Below are 20,392 nucleotides of genomic sequence, written 5' to 3'. Positions count from 1 at the left end.
GTAGCTGAAAGCCTGTCCTGCATCCCAAGGCTCACACCATTTGTTCAGAAAATGGCTATTGTGTCTCTGCTCTGGCTTTTGAGGGTGCTTCCGACGTAGCTCTGTGAACATCCTTTTACAGTAATTGCTGTTGGGTTCACAGGCTGCACAGGTCAGAAACCGGACATGTTGGTGCAGAAAGGTGTAAGGACCAAGTTATCTACAAGCAGAAATTGTATTTATTGAGCAGCGTACTTTAACAATAAGATATTACTGCCATTGGTGCACGGACTAAATGCTCTTTTATGTAAATTTTTTTTCCTGGGATTTCATGTAGCAATAGGTTCCAGAATAATGTTGGGGTGCGTATGAGCATGGTAATTCATTGTCATTTATTAACTTGTACTTAGAGCAGAGAAGCAGGGTGGGTAGAACCTGATTGTCCTTCCATAGGGCTCTTTACCTTTAAAGGCAAAGTCCGTATAGTTAGTATTTCTTATCAGAGAATCAAGCACATGATGGAGGGAAAGGATCTGTGAGTTAGACACACAAAGGACTTATCTTCAGAGAGAAAGGTATGACTTTTTTACTTAGGGGTAGCTAACAAGAGTTAGTTGTCCCAAGATAAAATGTAAGGATTAGATGGATTTGTTTTAGTTCTAGATAAACCTGTGAAGTCAGCCAAATGGAAAGGTAGGAAGGACTTACCTTGCTGGGTTTACCTTGTGATAAATTCACAAAGCTTGATCTTTGCTTTGTTTTTCTCTTGGAATAAACAATATTTAGTATTTAACCCAAACTTAAACTCTTTATCTATGGAGATAAATTCAGGTATGAAACAAGACACCCCTCCATCTCTGGAGATGCTCAAAGAGAGGTTGAATGGAGCCCTGGTCTAGTGTTAAATGGGGAGGTTGGTGGCCCTGGCTGTGGCAGGGGGGTTGGCGATTCATGGTCCTTGAGGTCTCTTCCAACCTGGGCCATTCTGTGATTCTGTGAAAGAAGCTGAATCTGTTCCTGAAATGTTAAGGACTGGCTATGTTTTGATGCTAGAAATAATTCTGATATACTGCTGTAGTAGTGGAGTTCCTTAATTTAGAAAGGACTGCTGGAGATTATCCGGTCCAATTTTCCCCCACTCAGAATAGGGTCAATTTTTAAGTTAGATCAGGTTGCTAATAGTCAATCTGCCTCCTCTTCATGATAATCTGAATCAGTTTGTGGCTTTTATTTTTGGTATATTTGATTGTAGGAATGATGTTTAGCTTTAGTGACATCATAACAACCTTTGCATGTTTTAAGGTGAATTTGTTGCTAGGTTAGTGGTAATTTTTGCCAATGACTTATTGGGGTCAAGGTTAGAGCTAGAGATTTCAGCTTGTTGGTTTCTTCTTCTTTTTTTTTTTTTTTTTTTTTTTTTTTAAATTGCAGCTATACTTAAGATGAAAGCTTTTGAAGGCCTTAGCAAAATACATTTTTTCAGGGTGTACTAAACACTAGCAACATCTATCTATAAAAATGGTAAATGTTCAGTCAGAGAGGAAGTAAGATAGAAAGAAACAAAGAATGACCTTGATTAAACATTTAGACTTAGTAGTTCACTAGCTATAAGTTCAGTAATTCTACTTTGTCCTCTCTCAGATATAAATAAGGTCATAGATACCAGAATAAACATTAATAAAATAACAGAAGCAGAAAAGCAAAGGAAAATAGTAGGGGTATGTTGAAGCTATAAGATTTTACTCAAAATGAAAGGTGCTAACCATGAAGTTATACCATGTATATACTGTGAAGTTAGTGGAACTGATTATTGTACATTGACTGAGAGATTAGATGTGACTAGGATTACTAGAACTTGCAATGGTTATTTCTTCTTTGTCATTCTATATGTTTATCATATATACGATGATGTTAGATTAAAATACATGTTCCAGATAGTGAAAGTAATTTTAAATATCTCAATTTACTTGTTGACAGTATATATTTTTTTATTTTATTTTATTTTATTTTATTTTATTGATATTTGGACACAGCTCATCATTAATTTCCTTTGCAGGTGTTAATATATCACTTATTTAGAAACACTAATGAAGAATTGCTCTTTGTTTTATGTAATAGCCGTCGTTCTGGCCAGTATACAATGAACCATGATGATTCCAAGAGGATCCCAGATGGAGCGTCGTTTGATCGCTCAGGTTCCCAGGACTCCTTGGATGCAATGTCTTTGGATGATTTTTGGAAGGAAGTTGAAAACATCCATGAAACCAGAGGAAATAATCATGAGGAACGACAAACAATTGTAGTAAAGGAGCCAGATGGTAATGAAAAACACTGTTGTGAATGATCATCATTTTGCTTATTTGGGGATTTTCTTTAAGTGTTATTTCGAGAGATGGACTCACCAAACATGTTTAAAAAAGGAGTTACTCTGTTGAACATGCATTATTGAAAATTCATTTGCCTCTGATGCATAGTGTACTGAAAGAGAACTGCACTGGAAATAAGTAAAATGCTGTTTTTCTTTTGAACAGTACTTGCAGAAAATGTAAATTGTTGCCTGTACTTACTGACTGTGAGAATCGTAAATCTTCATTTGCAGTTTACTTTGTATGAGATGTTCACTACTGTAGTCCTTGTGGATAGAATCCTCACAAGGACAAGCCAGTGATTAACTGTTTAACTTAACTAAGTAACCTCTAGGCTTACTTACAATTATCTTGGCTGTTTCATTGTATTACTTCTGTTTCACTGAAGCATCACTCTTGAGGGAATGACTGTAGAATAAGGAAGGCAGTTGCTTTATTTTTCTTGTCCCATCAGACATAAGAAATGTAAGATCCTTAATGCCATTCTTCTCTCCCTCAAAAAACAAACAAACAAAAAAAAAAACAAAAAACAAAAAAAAACCCCACAAAACAAAAGAATTCTTAACATTGCAGTAACTTCCCCTCTCAGATTCTGCAATGCATGAGCCTTTTTTTTTTTTTTTTTTTTTTTTTTTTTTTAAATAACACACCAGCTCACTGATGCTGATATGCCTTCAGACTCTGCAGTCCAAAACCCACCATTTCCTTTTTTACTTATATATATAGCTTTCTTCCTCACCAGCTCCAGCTGCTGAAGCCTGAGTGATTCAGCTGAGATGAGCTGATAAGCTCAACCAGCTGTTGCTGTGCCCCACATCTTGCATTATGTGCAGCACCTCACTTGAATGAGTGCTCCTGAACATGTGGGACATTGCTACTCTCCTGCAGGCTGCCTGGGCAACGGGCTTGCTTGAGATGCAGCCATACAAATGCAAGGCAAGAGTGGGACGGGGTATTCTTCTCTTACACCTGCTTTGGAGAATAGACATAGACTTCCTTTGTAGCTCTAATACCAAAATGTACAAGAATTTTGTCAGACTCTGTATTTATCTACACAACTGCAGCAAAATTCATACTGAAAATGTTGTGTCTATTTTCTTAGTACTATTAAAATTCAGATGCCCATTTGGATGTGCACTGGGCACTGAGGGAAACTGCAGGTGGTAGTAAAGTTGACTTGCCAACTCAGGAGTATTTTTAGGCATCTGAAGCATTGAAATGTTTCTTAAAAGTTTAAGATAGGTTTTTGTAACAATATAGCAGTTCAAGCTAGATTGTTATAGATAGAACTTAGTATTTACAAGAAATTCTAATTAGAAGGATAACTGATTTCAGATGCAGAAGTTTTGCTGTTGATGGCACCAGTTAATAGCTTTCTCCTCCTTCATGTGTAACGATAAGGGATATCTTACCAGCTGTAAGACTAAAGCAACAATCGTTTTATGAGTTGTCAGCAGTCTGGAGACCATGTCAGAAGAACTTATTTAAAAATAGCATTAAGGTGACTCCTACAGCCTGGTTTGTCCTTCAATAATTTGAGCTAATGGAGGGCTATAGGATTAATGTATCAAGAAAATTGGGCAGAACTGTGTCAGTACAGAAGTTAAAAAGATTGAGAACTGAGCTAAAAGTCAGTGAAGCAGCAGTGATCAGAGGCTTTAAGTCTTTCTCATACATATTTGTATCTAGGTAACATTTATAAAATAGGGTATTGTTTAATGAAAGTGCTGTCAATTACAATAAAAATTGTCCCATAATGATCTCTTTTGGGTTAACTATTTTAGAAGCTTTAATATGATATGTTAACCCTTTTGAAGCAGTTCAGAAACAACTTTTTTTTCCAAGTCACGGTGATAAGTGCAAAGAATTGCTCTTTATTTTGGATCTCCATGTTTGTTTGTTTTTTTTCTCCCTGTGAACTGTACTAGCTGTATCATGTCCTTGTAGACCAGCCTGTTTAACAGTACTGGAAAGCAAGTATTTATGCCCTTTTTTCTTTGCCTGGCTCAGAGGGAGAACTGGAAGAAGAATGGCTGAAGGAGGCAGGTCTGTCCAACCTGTTTGCTGAGAGCACGGGTGATTCCCAAGAAAGCATGGTGTTCCTGTCCACACTGACCCGAACCCAGAAGGCAGCAGTAGAAAAACGAGTAGAGACTGTCACACAGACCTTGAGAAAAAAGAACAAACACCACCAGATTCCTGATGTCAGAGATATCTTTAGGCCACAGAGTGACCCAAAGGAAAAGGTAAGTTCCTGGCTGTCATTTTCTTTGATGATGACAGAGAGGAGAGAGGGACAGATAGGAGTGGGAGGAGAGGAGGGAGCAGCAGAAACTCATAAGAGCTATTTCTAGAAGATTTGTGTCTAGTTTTTTACTGATTTCCAAGGGAAATTCTTAAGCATTTATAGGAGCAGCATTTGTCCAGACTTCACTTTGGTTAAGCAATTTTAGTTTGTAGAATGCAGTATGTATGCTGGCCTCATATTACTCCAAGGGGATGAATAAAACAGTCACTCCATGATTAGAAACTGATTGGATTTAATTCTAACCCGAGCATGAAAGTCATGACAACAAACACTCAAAGAGCGACCAAAAGCACACTTTTAAAGTGGTAGAACCTGCAGTCATTATGAGGTCTGCCATATAGGGAACAATACATGTTACTAGTACACTTTTTTCCCTCTTGAGAGGAAATAAGGGACATCAACCTAACTTTTTTTTTTTTTTTTTTGGCTAGGTGTTGATGTTTGTCAGCTGGGATCTAGACCCCTGTACTAACTCCTAGGTCCCCTGAATGTCATTAAAAGTATGTGGCGAGTTGTTCTGCTGGGTTCTGAAAGGTTCCTGTTTTCCCTTTTGAGTTGTTGAGCAGGAAAGCTCTCCCACATGCAGGAAAGGGGAAGGAAGAAAACAGGACTGTAATTAGAATTCCTCTTCTGCAGGGAAGTATATCCTCTCTCTTCCTCCAAAAGGAAGCAGGCTTTCAGCTGGAAGGAGGTGCTGGCTGGATGGCAGTACACCGCTAGCTTACCAAATCCCAGCCCCATCTTTGGTTGCCACTCCTGCTGTTGCTATGCAGCCATCACAGCATTAGCATGGCGGCTTTTGAGAGGAGTTTATTTCCTCCCTGCCCTAACTGCTGCTTCTCCCTGTGCAGCTTCTTTCATTTTCAGCAAAAGTGAAACAGAGTGGGGGATGTTTGTAAACTCAAATGTACGTTCTGGAGGCAGAACTTCCCATTTACTGTTCTGCTTTGTATGTGGTTACAGAAGAAATACTAACTCCAAAACAGATTTCTGGGTTTTGGTTTGGAATTGACTATCCCTAAAAATTACAACATTTAATGGTAGAGCAATTTGGGTAAAATACCATGTAACCAAAGGCTATGTGATTTCCTTTTCAAGTATTTTTGTTATTTTGGTCAAGTACAATAAATATTCATGTTCCTGTTTAAACTACACGCTGTAATGTCTGAAAATCATATGTTGCAGTATTCTGTAGACTTCTGCTTCTCTGAAACTGCATGTTTAAATGCTGATAATATCAAAGAGGAATAATGCAAGCAGACAGATGAATGTAGCCATGTGAGATGTATGTGACAAGATATTGATTAAATATAGAAATAATTTTTTAAAAAAAGTTTCTCCTAAACATTTCTCTTTGACTGAAATAAAATAATGTAAATGGAGGCCCTTGAACCTATTCTGCATACCTTTCTCCAAAGCAAGATAATTCTGAAGTTGTTGCTTGTGTTTATTTAGTCACGGAAGGCTGGTCATGAGGTAATTTGCACAACTTCCTAGGTAACTTTAATACACCCTCCTCATTAGAAGGCTTTTATATAACAAAAGAGGACTGAAGCTATCTGCAGCTGTATGAGGTCATCCCAGTTCAATAATAGTATCTGAAATTCTCGTAGCCTCCCTTCATCTGGGGGCAAGCAGGAGGAAAGGTAAAACAATAGACTAGTGAATAGAATAGTGTTGTAATGTTTATGTTAAGTTTCCTGCTATATTCCTGCCAAAGAAAAGCTAGACTTTTCTGACAGGTTGGAAGTCTGCTTATCTGTGCATTTCCCAACGTGCTGCTACTCATCCATGGAACATTAATAATTTTCTAAGAATCGTAGAATCATTCGGGTTGTAAAAGACCTTAAAGATCATGTCCAACCACAACCTAGCCGTACTACCCAAACTCTGACAACCCACTGCTAAATCACGTCCCTGAGCACCACATCCAAAGAGTTTTTAAACACATCCAGGGATGGTGACTCAACCACCTCCCTGGGGAGCCTATTCCAGTGTTTAGCAACCCTTTCTGTAAATAAGTGTTTCCTAATATCCAACCTGAACTTACCCTCGTGCAACTTCAGGCCATTTCCCCTTGTCCTGTCACCAATGATCAGCCCCGCTCTCACTGTAAGCACCTTTCAGATATTGGAAGAGAGCAATAAGGTCTCCCCTCAGCCTCCTTTTCCCCAGACTGAACTGCCCCAGTTCCTTCAGTCTCTCCTCATATGGCATATTCTCCAAGACCTTCACAAGCCTTGTTGCCTTTCTTTGGACCTGTCCAGCACCTCAATGTCCTTTCTGTACTGATGTGTGCAAAACTGAACACAGTACTCAAGGCCTCACCAATGCCGAGTACAGGGGCAGGATGACTTCCCTAGTCCTGCTCACCACACCATTCCTGATACAAACTGGGATGCCATTGGCCTTCTTGGCCACCTGGGCACACTACTGGCTCATGTTCAGCTGACTGTCCACCAGTGTACCAAGATCTCTTTCCACCAGACAGCTTTCTAGCTGCTCCTCTTCGAGCCTGGGGTTGCCTGGGTTTTTGTAAAATGCAGGACCCGACACTTGGCCCTGTTGAAACTCCAGTTAACCTTGGCCCATTGATCCAGTCTATACAGGAAGTCATGCTTCCTTTTATCTATCAAGATTTCTGATTTTAAAAAAAGTGTGTAAAAGTTTGTTTTGGTAGGAGAAAACTTTGAAACTCTTATTTATATTATCAGCAAATGAGGACTTAAACAGTGCTGATTAGATATCATTGAAAATCCAGAATGCTAAACATTTGTTATTGATCTAAGTTGCAAAAAAGATCATAGAAATTATACGGAGGTAAAAATAATAAGTGGATGCATGTGTACCCACATATGTATGTACTGATGTAGATTTTCTATATGTTCAGAAATATTGTTTCTATCATAGGTGTAATACAGTTTATAGAATGTGAGGAATCTTGGGAGTGGGTTGTGCGGCAGCACAGAAATGTAGAAAGACTACGTTTTCTTATTCCTTATAAAACTGGAAAATTAAGTCATGTATCTTTTTAGGAAAAGGAGGATTGCCTCTTTCTTAATTACTTAGATTTCAGATCTCCTTAGTCTTTGGCAAAAGAATTTTGATTGAAATATGTAAGCGCGCTTCTACATTGTATTTATTGTTCCTTTCTTAGGTCTGTGATAGAAGTGAACCCTCAGCTGAAAGAACAGCTGAAAGCAAAAGTGAAATGCAGGATGAAACAAAAGGTAATGCTAGACAGATCCTTTTTCTTGTTTGTAGGCTTTGTGTTTTGCAATCTACTTCAGAAACTAGTATTTCAAGTAACTTTTTGGCAAAATAAAATGAAATTTTCATGGGAAAATGTATTCTGGCCTGTGTTGTGCACTTGTGAAGTTTTTAAGTGTGGCTGTAGGTTGTATTCTTTGAGCCATCTGGGAAACCTTGTTTGTGATCATCTTGTAATCAAGTCACCTGGGAGAAGTGTCTTCTCAAAGGTTGTGCTAAGGTCTTTCCCGATCCTTAATTTATCCATTCTGGTTTATCTCTGCTGTAAAGTACAGGAAATTAAGCAGTATACATATGCACTGATGAGCTTATAAGAGAACAAAACCAAATGAACTATAAACTTACAACACAGGTGAGAACTGGCTGTATGTCTGCGGCTCATAATGAAAGAAAAACAAAGCTGGAAGAAGAGGTGGTTTATTTTTACAAGGAAAATGGGAAGAAATTAGTGTTCTGTGCATGTAGGACTGAGTTGTGTTTAGTAATGTGTGATTATGCAAAAAAGGTGCAATACATGTGGAAGGCCTGCCCTCTCCCAGCCATGTAGAACAGAGGAAAACAGAAGTCCTTGGATGAACCCAAAGTTTCTGGTTTGAGAGTCTGAATTTTGGTGAAAGACTGACAAAGCTTTCCGATGTTCTTGAGTGACAGTGATAAAATATTGTCATCTTACATTTCTTAGAGATGAGGGAAGCAATGTATGTGCCATCCCATCATGTCTGTCAAGATCAACATATCTGGCAGCCATTTATGCTTCAAGGTACTGCATTGCTTTTCTGGATTGTTTGTGTATCTTTTTTTTCTTTCTGAGTGACTGTATAACATATAGGAGTCAACTGGACCCTACAGCTTCCTTATATACTCAGGAAAGTAGACCAAGTTTCCTACTGCAAGTTACTTAGTTACTTATCTGTAATTAAGCCATGAAATGAACTTCTCCAGTTCTAGAATTCTGACCTGTATTCAGTTTTCTAAAAAAAGAAAGAAAAAAAAAGAAAAAAAAAAAAAGATTGCGTTAGGATTAGACTTGAGAAACAGCAACAAACAATACAGGATGTGCTTGGAAGCTGAACTGGGAGAGATGAATATAGAACAGCTCTTAATATCACTAAAACTGTGTGTTTCCAGAAGTGTTGTTAATCCTTCCCTCTCTCACTCTCAGCAAACCTCACTGGAATAAGAACAGTATAAAAACTGGGAAGACTGCCAGGCTGCTGGTTCAGCAGAAGGGAAGGAAGAGATGCCTGGTGTTTGTGTCAATAAACTGCACTGTAGGATTCAGAGCTGGAAGATTACCAAGCAATTATTACGGAGTTTTTATCACATCTGGTTCTTTTTTTCCAGTGGCCCTGATGAACCCTTCAGAAATAGAAAATTCTGAAAAGCAACTCCCATATGCTAGCTCTCCACAACACAGATTGTGATGTGGATGGCAAATGCAGCCTGCTTACATTCTCATACACTTCTGCTCTTGTCAGTGTGCTGAAGTGGGCCCTGCTTCCGGGATCAGAGCAGGAAGGAAAAAAAACATTCAAGTTCAGCAGTGTTAAAAGCACTGCACCTGTTTCAGTTCTGTACTGTGATCCTTCCCCCAGAATGATGGGCTAATTAGTGTTATACAAACAGTGAATGATTTTAAGGCAATAAGTAAACAGTGCTTGGTATTTCAGAGATACTAAATATTTATGAAATCCAAAGGCATTATTTTAAAATGGAAATGCCCTTTAACAAAGAATTTGTACCAGTTCTAACTGAAAAATATGCATACAATCTCAAACATTATTGAAAAAAAAAATAATAAATCCAGATCTTAAATTGAAATGTTGGATTTCTTAAAACTGTGAGTGATTGAATCCCTTTTGTCCTTCTCCAAAGGGGATGACTGTTCCTAACTTGGTATTTGAGTGCAGCATTCTCAAGTGCTTCTGCCAGACTGAGCAGAAATGGTCTGTGTGAATCTGTTCTTCTTCCTCCATTCTTGCCTGTCCAGCACACCTTGTTTCTTGCCTGAGCATTGTATGCAAACATAGGGAGTAACACGAAACCAATACGTTTTCATTCTTTTCTGCCTGATCAAACAAAACAGTTCAGTAAGTTCCTAAGTTTCTTCTATTAATAGCAACACATTTCAGTGTTTTGCAAGGACCCATTCTTGCTGGCTTTAAGTGTTTGTCTGTTTCACGTAGGTACAGAGAATGTCTACAAGAAAAAGAAAATTTGGAGTAGTATATGCGTTTTCATGTTAACAGTCCATAACCCTCACTGAAATCCCTCAAAGCTAGCAATATGTTCAACAATTACCAAAGTAAAAAAGTAATTCTCTTTGGATGCCTGTGAAAATTAATAGATATCCATGTCACTGAAGCATCTCAAGAAATAATAATAAAAGAATAATGAGTATTTAGCTACTCATCTGCTTTAACTTTACCATGGGATCAGAAAAAGTCAATTTACTTTGAGACTCTGGTTGTCCCATGCACTGAGTTAGCTGCAAGGGAAGTAAAGCCTCTGTATAAAGGCAACCTCAAAGCACGATGATCTGGTAAAGGAATGAAAGAACTGAATGTACTTCATGTGACATGGAGGAATAGAATGTACTTCTTGGTAGGAAAAAAGGCTGAAATGTAGTTGTATTTTTTAATTGAATTTGCTTCTGCTTTTCATTTTGTGTGTTAATAAGGATTTTATAGCTCGAGTGCTAGAGATTTAGTGAAAAGATTGTGAGCTTTTAGAACTTTTTATTTAAAGTCAGCTATGAATTAGCATTATAGATAAATGTTTTATTTCAGCCATTCCAGTTATCAATTAGGACTTAAAAGTATAGCACTATTGAGGTATACTTTAGATTGTCTGTCAAAATAAGGAAATAGCAAGGTTGACACTTCTGATTTTTTTCACATCTTGATTAAAAAGAAATCCCAACACTCCATCCCATTCCTGAAGAATTCCCATAATTTTATGTAGTGTTTAAACAGCATTGTGAACCAAGGAAAGGATGCAGTGCAGTCTGATTTAAAATATTCACCACATTCTCATAGACAATATTTACATTTTCTGTATCGCACTTGCATTTCTTTCCTGAAATACTACATGCAGTTGGCAGCTTGACAGAATTCTGAAGCTGCTTCCTCCTACAGCTGCTTCCTAGTTAATAAGTGCACAATAGAAACAATACAATACAATCAATAAGAAACTCCCCACAACAGCAGCAGTCTCAGACTTTTTTAAAATGTATGTGCTGTTACCAAGGCATCTTCTTTGAAGTGTACCTTGGTACCTGAGGACTGAAATAAGAGCTACTGCTTTATTGTTTGTTAATGTCAGATCATCAGATTTGTCTCATGCTGATAGGACGTATGTAGGTCACATATAGGCTACATTAGCATGACAAAAGTCTTGGGTGGACAGGGAAAATTTTCCTTCCGTTTGGTTGCATTAAACAATTTACATGGTGTATGTAGGCATATGCACATAGAGCCAGAGATTGAAGCCAGGGGGGAAGAATTTGACCTAGAATATGTTTGGTACTGAGGTCTCATATGTCTGTTTACTGAAAGCAGTAGCTCTAGTTTCACAATCAGCTTAATCTTTAGCATATGCCTCAGGAGACTTTCAGAGTCCATCAAAAGTGAGTAGTTGCCACTCTGAAAAGAGAATCTGGTAATATACAACCAGTAAAATCTGGAAATGTTTTATTCTACTTCTCACAGCATTGCTTGGCTGTAAGTAGAGTCAAACATTTTAACTCAAGTTCAACTGCTTTTTCTGGAACTGTCTCAGCTCTAGGTCAATGAAATCGAAGTGGGAGTGGTTGCATTAAACACTGTGTCCTACCGTGTAGTGGCTATTGGTGGCTTCATCCATTTGCCTGTCTGCTGAGTTTGGCCCTAGAAGTTGGAGGTAGTGTTCAGGATTCACTCTAAAGCATAGCAGTGACGAGTCATGTTTTATAGTCATCTTTCAATTAAATGCAGATATGATTCAGAAAAAAATTGTTACATGTTCTTTTTAAACTTGATGCTTCATATGTTGTTTGGGTTGCATGATTGCAACTCGGCTTTTTAGCAGGCCACTGAAAATATCAGTTTAGAGCAACACTTCCCCAGTGCCTTCTCCCTAAATCAGCCTAGCCACAGCCTTTCCGCTGCTTCATGTCAGATGTTGCTGTAGCTATAACTATTCTCTGGAGATTTTCTGTGTTTGTTTAGCATGATTTTCCTAGGCCATACAAAAAATTTCCCACAGTGGCATGAAGAAATCTGTTAGTTATACTATATTCATATATGAGAGCATATGCACTGCTGATAGTTCTCCTCAGCTCATGTATGTTTCCTTCTCTCTCTTTCTGTACTTGTTGTATGTTATATTTGAACAGGAAACAGAACCTTGTGGGTAGGAGCCAGTGTCAGAAGCATGGTCTTATTGAAATGAGCAGTATTAATTTGCTTCCACTTTCTCTGGTTTTAGAAAAGTTTGAAATTAAACACAAGTACTTCAAAGCACTTGGAATGCCTTGTAGGATGAATTTCACCCTGGCAAAGGTCACCCTGGTGACCTTTGAGAAGCATTACATCACAAGTGATGCTGGAGAGATTGAAATTTTTCTCTGGGTAAATTATTTTGGTGCTTTGTATTAAATAATGTTAATTGCAATAGTTTTCCTCTTGCTTCTTTCTGATATTTTTAAAATTCAGACTGAAGTTCGGTAGTAGTAGAAGTGGACTTCTTTCTCTAAAATCAGAACTGCCTCTCTATTTTCTTCCTTTTTTTTTGTTTTGTTTTAAGCAAAAATTATTCCAAATTTGTCTAGTGTTCAACTGAGGCATAAGGAACAGAGAAAGAGAAGTAATGTGGTTATTCTGTATTTAGTCCTTCCCAGTATCGTGTCTAGGCAGTTTTGATGAATTTAGACTTAGACGTGAGGAAAGGAATGTCTGTGTAGCCTCCATTATTCCCAGATATTGCTTGCAGATGCATGAGATGGTTGAGCAGAAATTGATATGGATTGGAAACTGGCTGATTTCAGAAGAGATGATCAGAAGCATGAAACCAGATTGGAGGTCAGTCACTAGCGTTGTACTCCAGGCGTCAGTACTGTATCCAGTCCTGTGTAATAACTTCATTAATAGTCTGGATGATGAGAGGAGTGTACATTCAACAAATCTGCATATGATGCCCTGGATGCCTACCTGTGCGACCTGCTGTAGGGAACCTGCTTTGGCAGGGGGGTTGGACTCAATGATCTCTGGAGGTCCCTTCCAACCCCTACAATTCTGTGATTCTGTGACACGAGATTAGAGAGTGTGGCTGATATGACAGAGGGACATGCTGCCCTGCAGAGGACCTGGATGTACAGGAGAGATGAGAGGAAAGTGAAGAGTCTTGCAACTTGGGAGGAACATCCCCATGCACCAGCACATGCTGGGCACTGCCCAGCTGAAAGCATCTGTGCATAAAGGTGATCCTGGTGGACAAGTTAAACATGAGCCAGTAAAAGGCTCTTGTGGCAATTAAGGCCAATGGTATCCTGGGCTGCATTAGGAGGAGTGTTGCCAGGAGTTCAAGGAAGATGATCCTTTCCCTTTACTCAGCACTGGCTCATTTCAGTGGTTCTCAGTGCCCGGACAAGAGGCAGTGGGCATGAACTGTAACAGACGAGTTTTCTTGTGAACATCAGGAAGCACTTCTTTATGGTGCATGTGACCAAGCACTAGTGCATGTTGGCCAGTGGGGTTTCTTCCTCAGAGATCTTAAAAAAAAAAAAAAAAAAAAACTGCCTGGACATTGGTCTGGGCAGCCTACTGTGAATGCCCCAGCTCGAACAGGGGTTGGACCAAATAATGCAGAGGTCTTTGCCAACCTCACACGTTTTGTAATTCTGTGATGTTAATGTTTTGGGTTGTAGAATAAACTTTGTGTTTTGCTTCTGAAATTACTGAAAAAAAAAAAAAAGTTGCTCTTTTGCTTACAAGATGTTACAGTGTTTGTGTCTGGAAAGTGTTCCATGGCAAAAAAATTCTGATGCCAGAACTATTTGGCTCTGGAAGATCTTGGTAATCTGCTGTTTCTTTGAAGTGGATTCCTTTATTTTTTCATAATAGAAAGGTCACGTGCCTTGGCAGAATTATTCTAGAAAATCTACAGGGCTCTTCTTACAAAGCTCCGTTTCCATTTTCAACTGGCAGAAAAATGCAGGAGTAAGTGCATTTGCAAGTAGATGTTGATCTCTTGCTTAGAACTAATTTCTACCTTTCTCTCATTTGTTGAGTGATGCTCAGCTCTGCTGCTGTTGATTGTTATTTTTTCTACTCTGTTTTCAGATCTGAAGTTCAGTCTTGGAACTAATGAGCAGAAGAGCCCGCTTGAAGACATGCCATTTTCAGAGACTGACATCAATTTGGAGATACCTTTTGCAGAACAGGCAGCTAATCTCAAAGACAACTCACTAGGCAAAATGTGTAAGGATGGAGGGGGCGATACTCTCCGCACGGTATGTTTCCTATTATTGCCATCATTGTTTTCATTGGTGAATAATACTGTTTGAATGATATTTATCTGACTCTGAGTGAATTAGGTTTAAAAGAATATTGTTTGATCTAGCTTTATGGGGATAAACCTCAAGATTTTTGTGAATAGTATTCTCAGTAACATGAAAATTACTATTTTATACCATCATGTATGTCCTTGTCATTCTAGCAGAACTCACTTTGTGTGTTCAAAATAATGGACTAGTAATGTTAAGCTGTAATAGTGGCGTAATTGTACACAACCTATGTCCTTATTTCATTTGTTTACAGCTCTTTTTCCTATTTTCCAAGGTGAGATGCTCTATCTCTGTAATGGTAATATCTTTTGTCAATTAAAAGGAGTTATTGGATGCCTGTGGAAACCTTGTGTAGCTATCTGTTAGAGATAGATGGAGAATGAAAATGAAGAACAGTGTGGTCTATAAAAGTCTGAAGTGAAGTGGCAGGGAGCTAAGGATTACTTTTTACTCAATATTACCTTCCAACTCAGTAAAAAAGACTAATTCTGAAAGTATCTAAATAGAAACAAAATAAGATCATTCAGGATGTTTTGTCATTGATCCTCAGGCATTTCTAAGGACCTCTCTTTGCCTAACATTTTGTGAACATGCAGTTACGTATGACCTGAAAACTAATGACTGGTGTGAAGAACATCTCTTTTGTCTAGCAGTGTATCCAAACACATCTGAATAAATGTGGTGGCTGAAGTAATAATGTTTCATTTCTTCAAACACTTAATTTCAATCAAATAAACATGCAGTTCTTCAAATTGTAATTACCCTATTTATTCTAATTTAAACATTATACATCAGACACTAACAGATATTTGGAAACGGATTCTAAAGTGTTTGAGTCACACTTCCGTAATGCAGCTTATAATGGTTTAGCTTACTTATATTTACTTATTTACATGTGTACTACATGATTTAGCTATATCTTTAGCTCAGCTTATGAAAGATTGCTCAATGCTTGTGATAGGGGATTTCTAATTCAGTGATGAAAGGAGTGGCAAAATGATAGAAAAGGAAGGGAATTACCTGTTTAAAAAGCTACAGTTTGATTTGTTGCACCTTCATCATTGGCAGCTATTTTTAAACATTTATGATTATGCAAGTCAATGAAACCTCAAGGCAGGAGAGAACTGACTATCTATCTACAATTTGTAAATTGTATTTATGTACACTTTAAGTATGTACAATTGTAGCCACGCATCATGGCCACCAACTCAAATCAGATGTGCTATCGCTGGGTCTGTAAAGAATGAGAAAATTATTCTGGAGTACATTTGTTCTTTCCAAATGGAGAGGAAATCTTGTCAGCCTTCCTGCTTTGAGTCATGTATGCTACTAATAGCAGGCATGGGAAATAGTATGACTTAGAAGCCTGCTAATGAAAGGTGGTGTTAAAAAACTCTGTGGATTAGGAATGTCTCCCTGTCCTTCTGAACACATTTCTTTATATTCCTCTCCAACTGCAGCTTCTGAGTGTACAGAAGTTATTTCAATATACATGATCCATAATTATGGTTCCCCCTTCTGTAAGAAGGAAAGCCTTTTATTCTTATTTGTATGATAGTCAAATATGTTATTTTGATTGAATAAGCGCAGGGGGATTTCTATGCCAATTGTACATGCATTGGATTGTTAATGGGCAACTGTGGAAACCAGTGTAAATTACAGCAAGACAAAGCCAGACTGGAAATGCACTGTGAAAGGACATGAGGCAGTGGATACAAGTGATAACAAGGAAAATCCCATTTTGTAAAGAAAACAACTCTCCATGAGTATGTTAAGCACCAAAGCAGCTGCTCTCAGAGATTGTGGAATTTCTCTTACTGAAGGATTTCAAATTTCATTCAGACAATAATTGGAGGAAGCTGATCATATTTTGAATTTAGCCTTGCTTTGAGTGTGCAGTTGGATTAGATGACCTCCAGAAGTTACTAGCAACATAAATCCTCCTATGATTCAAAGCTTGTCTGCTTCGCAAACTATTCAGGGGATTCCTCCATGTTTCCATTAGTAGCAGCAGGCTTCATGATGAAAGGTTGTGCTCTGAAGCCTTTGAGCAAAGTAATTTGTTATGACTTGAATTGTTGTTATGCTGCAAATCTCTGCCTTTAGAATTTTAGACTGCCAAAGGACAAAACAGGAACCACAAAGATTGGTGATCTGGCCCCTCAGGACATGAAGAAGGTCTATTCTTTAGCACTGATTGAATTGACTGCTCTCTATGACGTACTTGGGACAGAATTCAAGCAACAAAAAGCTGCAAAAATCAAAACCAAAGGTAAGTTACTGTTTCATACACTGAAACAAATGGGTTTTAATCTAATGAAACAAATGTATCTGGTTATTTATGATTTTCTAGCATAAAATTTGTATTTAATTGATAAATAGTAACATACTGAGCAGCATTTAATTATGCATCTTAACTCAGGGCACATTTTAGGCAAGTTCATGCACATAGTCACTCTAGAGACTGTGCTCTCTGTATAAAGTTAAAACTCAGGCTGGAAATGAGCAGATAACCAAGCAGCGAGGAAGGGGGACCTTCCCCTTACTAGCATATTGTACAGGAGTGGCTGCACAAAAGTTTCTATGAGATTGTATATTCCCCAGGAGGACAGATGTATGTGCATTTTGTCATTCCTGCCCTCATGAAGGTAGGTACTATGCACGTCCTTCCTGACTTTTTGCTTTTCTTGATCTTGGTTGAAGACGCTGGCAACCATTATCACCTGCTTTCCTATTATGTCTGGCACAGACTTTCCTAGGTCACATAGCTGTGCCCATTTGGTATTTCCTAAGGTCACAGTGCAACATACAGAGAGAAAGATTTGGATATCAGGGAAAATTCTTTACAGAGAGCATGGTGAGGTTCTGGAACAGGCTGCCCAGAGAGGTTGTGGATGCCCCATCCCTAGAGATGTTCAAGGCCAGATTGGATGGGGCCCTGGGCAGCCTGGTCTCTAGTATTAAATGGAGAGGTTGGTGGCCCTGCGTGTGGCAGGGAGGTTGGAGGTTCATGATCCTCGAGATCCCTTCTAACCCTGGCCATTCTGTGATTCTGTATGAGAGAGGTGTTTGCAAAGGATTTTCAGACAGTTGCAACCTACCATTTTGCTCTACAAGACAATGGAGTATGTATGTATATATTATCACAGTGCTTTTCTTGGGGACTTAGGACGCATGAAAACTAATTTCAAGATACTAGAGATTTTCAGTGCTTTGTTTGCTTTCTGTATTTCTGGCTTCTGCTAAATGTTTTACAAGAGCTTGAAATGTGTTACCAGTTAATCACAAGCTTGCTTTGGCCAAAACCCTGTTCTCAAGGTTCAGTTAGATGACAGTGCAATAGCTCGCTTTAAATAATTAAAGGCAACAGAGTCTTGAGATATATATAGCAAGGTACAATATATTCTTCAGAATACGATCTTGACTTTAGTAGACCTTAGTAGAACTTTAGTAGAACTTTAGTAGAACTTAGTAGAAAAGAGCAAATGTCATAAACAGAAACATGTATAAGACCTTGATCCTCTAAATGTATTTTCTTGTAGAAGTGCTTGTGATTAATACACAGAAAGAGACAAACACTTTCATGTATTTTGGGTCTTAGTTTTAATTGGTCGTTCTTAGCAAATCTTACTGTTGAGTACATTACCTAAATAACTTTGTTTAACTGACAAGCAGTTGTGAAAAGTATTGCATTGATTAAAAGCCTTATTTTTCATCAGATTAAAAAAGACGAATTGGAAATGTGTAGGATAAAGACAATGACATGTCAGATTTCCTCGCCTATAGATCTGCTCTTCAGTGTAATTATTTCAGTGCCTTGTTCCTCTACCTGATCCCCTCCTCTTCACTCAGGAAGTGTTGTTTGCCTGCATGATTGGTACAGTGGAGAATCTACTGGCTGTCGTTTGTGTTTGAGTACATAAAGATGATGAAAACGTGATTCTTCTGTGCAATGCTGTGCTGCTGCCTTTTTATTGCCCCCCTACAGTTGGTTTCTTCAATTTCATCTCAGTAGAAACTTTCATTATTGACAAAATCTTCAAGACGATATAACTATGGAGTAGAGTATTGGATGTATATATGAGTCTACGTATTTTAATGGTAGACCTTTTACTCTGATAGAGAAGAACTCCTTGATGTGGTGTTTCAAATTATGTTTCTTTGATATATGTATCACACTTCTTCAAGAGCTGTCATCTTTTTAGTAATTACAGCTGCTGCTCTGTGCTTGATAGTAGCATGAGCAGCTTTTAGCTACATGTAAGATTATATGCTGCTTCACAAAAATTGCACATGCAGCAGTTATCTGCACCTTTTGCTGAGAAATTCTTTGGCAACAGGCTTTGGGTTAGTATTGGCGAGTATAGCTTTCAGAAGTCGTTCTCTTCCATTTACATGGGCAATAAAACAAATGGGTGTCCTATCTATTTCAAGACTAATATAATTTTGCATGAAGAATACATTAACTAGAGACTAAATGATATTTTATTTTTTATTTGTGCAACCTTAGCACCTTTTAAAGGTCATTTTCCAACCCAGACTTAATGATAATTTTGCTTCTTAAAAAAAAAACCAACAAAATAAAAGCCAACTTTGGAAAGGTGCTAATCATACTATCATGATGGTTTTGTATAATGCAAAACCACATGAAGGGTTGAAAATCTCTTTTTTCAAAACTCTTATGGAGAGACGTTGAGAGTAACTCTGGATGATAATTACATCTGTTTTGTTTTTGTAGCCAAATTTCTGGATATTTTACTCATGTCTTTTGCATCTTTTCTATATTATCTTACCCTGAATGCATGAAGATGTGCATTCCATGGTCATCATCAGAATCACTCTATAAACCAGAACCATGCAAGTGGTTCATTTACACAATTTGCTTCGCTGTACTGCAGAACATGCAGATGACAGAAGTCAGAACAGAGGAGTCCTGATTTATGACTGAAGGAAGAGATGAATGAGTCGCTTTAACCAAAATGCTTTTTGTAATAACTCAATAAAAGCATTCAAACACTTTGAACAAACACTATGAATGTATTGAATAAGCTTACTGTTTTCAAAGTATGGTTTTATGCCATCATCGCATGTGTAGGAACAGATACAGATAATATCTCAGTTTCTTTTGCTTTATTCTTCAGACTGTGGCTTGTTTGGTGTCCCACTGTCAGTTTTACTGGAACAGGATCAGAAGAAGGTGCCAGGCACCAAGATCCCACTGATTTTTCAAAAGGTAAATAAGCACAAGCAAGTCAACTTATTCCATACCTGCAAATGACAATAACACTTTGTCCTGAATTTATTTTCTCTCTGTAGCATAGCTTACGATATATTACTCTAGTCAAAGTTACAGTAACTTTTATTTGCAGGTTTACTTACTAATTTATCAGTTATTAATTTATTTACTTATTATACTATTTAATAGATGTGGTACTGGGGAATGTGGTTTAGTGGGCAACATTGGTGATAACTGGACAGTTGGACTAGATGATACTAGAGGTATTTCTCAACCTTAATGATTCTTTGATTCTATGAATTTAGTAAACTTGATACTTTGCTTTGTATCACACGTATTTTGAGGTAAATTAATAGTTTGCTTTTGTTTGTTGCAACTAGTCTGCAATTTATAAGAACTGTGAATTATTACTGGAGCGTTCCAGTAGATCTCAGTACTAAGTAAAATGTCCTCTGGCGAAGCTGAAAACAAGAGTATTTGTGAGATAACTATTTTAGCACATGAAGGAGGTCTATAGATAGTTTTATTTTTAATAAAAGAGGCAAACTCTTTAGAAGTATTCATAGAAGGGACAAGAACCATATTAAAGATTTTATTCTACATCTACAACAACTCTAATCCATTTCTAAACTGTGCATTTGTGTGCTTATATGTTGTATATTTGTACCACACATGTACATACATAAGGG

General features: G+C 37.9%; 1 protein-coding gene across 4 annotated transcripts in view; it reads left to right on the top strand.

Annotated features, from left to right (window-relative positions):
* The window catches only part of ARHGAP18 (Rho GTPase activating protein 18), an 83,633-nt gene that overhangs the window by 46,043 nt on the left and 17,198 nt on the right, over nucleotides 1-20,392 (top strand). For 3 of the 4 annotated variants that reach the window (XR_007375210.1, XM_048936328.1, XM_048936327.1), the window contains exons 2-7: nucleotides 2,098-2,297; nucleotides 4,356-4,591; nucleotides 7,811-7,883; nucleotides 14,244-14,413; nucleotides 16,574-16,739; nucleotides 19,609-19,700. Coding sequence is in view for 3 of the 4 variants with exons in the window: in XM_048936328.1 (XP_048792285.1) it covers nucleotides 2,098-2,297; nucleotides 4,356-4,591; nucleotides 7,811-7,883; nucleotides 14,244-14,413; nucleotides 16,574-16,739; nucleotides 19,609-19,700 (937 nt within the window). In the remaining variant the exon portion in view is untranslated. Of the gene's footprint in view, nucleotides 1-420; nucleotides 555-2,097; nucleotides 2,298-4,355; nucleotides 4,592-7,810; nucleotides 7,884-14,243; nucleotides 14,414-16,573; nucleotides 16,740-19,608; nucleotides 19,701-20,392 lie in introns of those variants that run through there. The other variant, XM_048936330.1, reaches the window with a different exon arrangement.

The sequence above is a fragment of the Lagopus muta genome, chromosome 2 (genome assembly GCF_023343835.1).
Source record: "Lagopus muta isolate bLagMut1 chromosome 2, bLagMut1 primary, whole genome shotgun sequence".
NCBI lineage: Eukaryota > Metazoa > Chordata > Aves > Galliformes > Phasianidae > Lagopus > Lagopus muta.
Note: the sequence above shows the minus strand (reverse complement) of the source record. Positions and strands in the feature narration are given on the sequence as shown.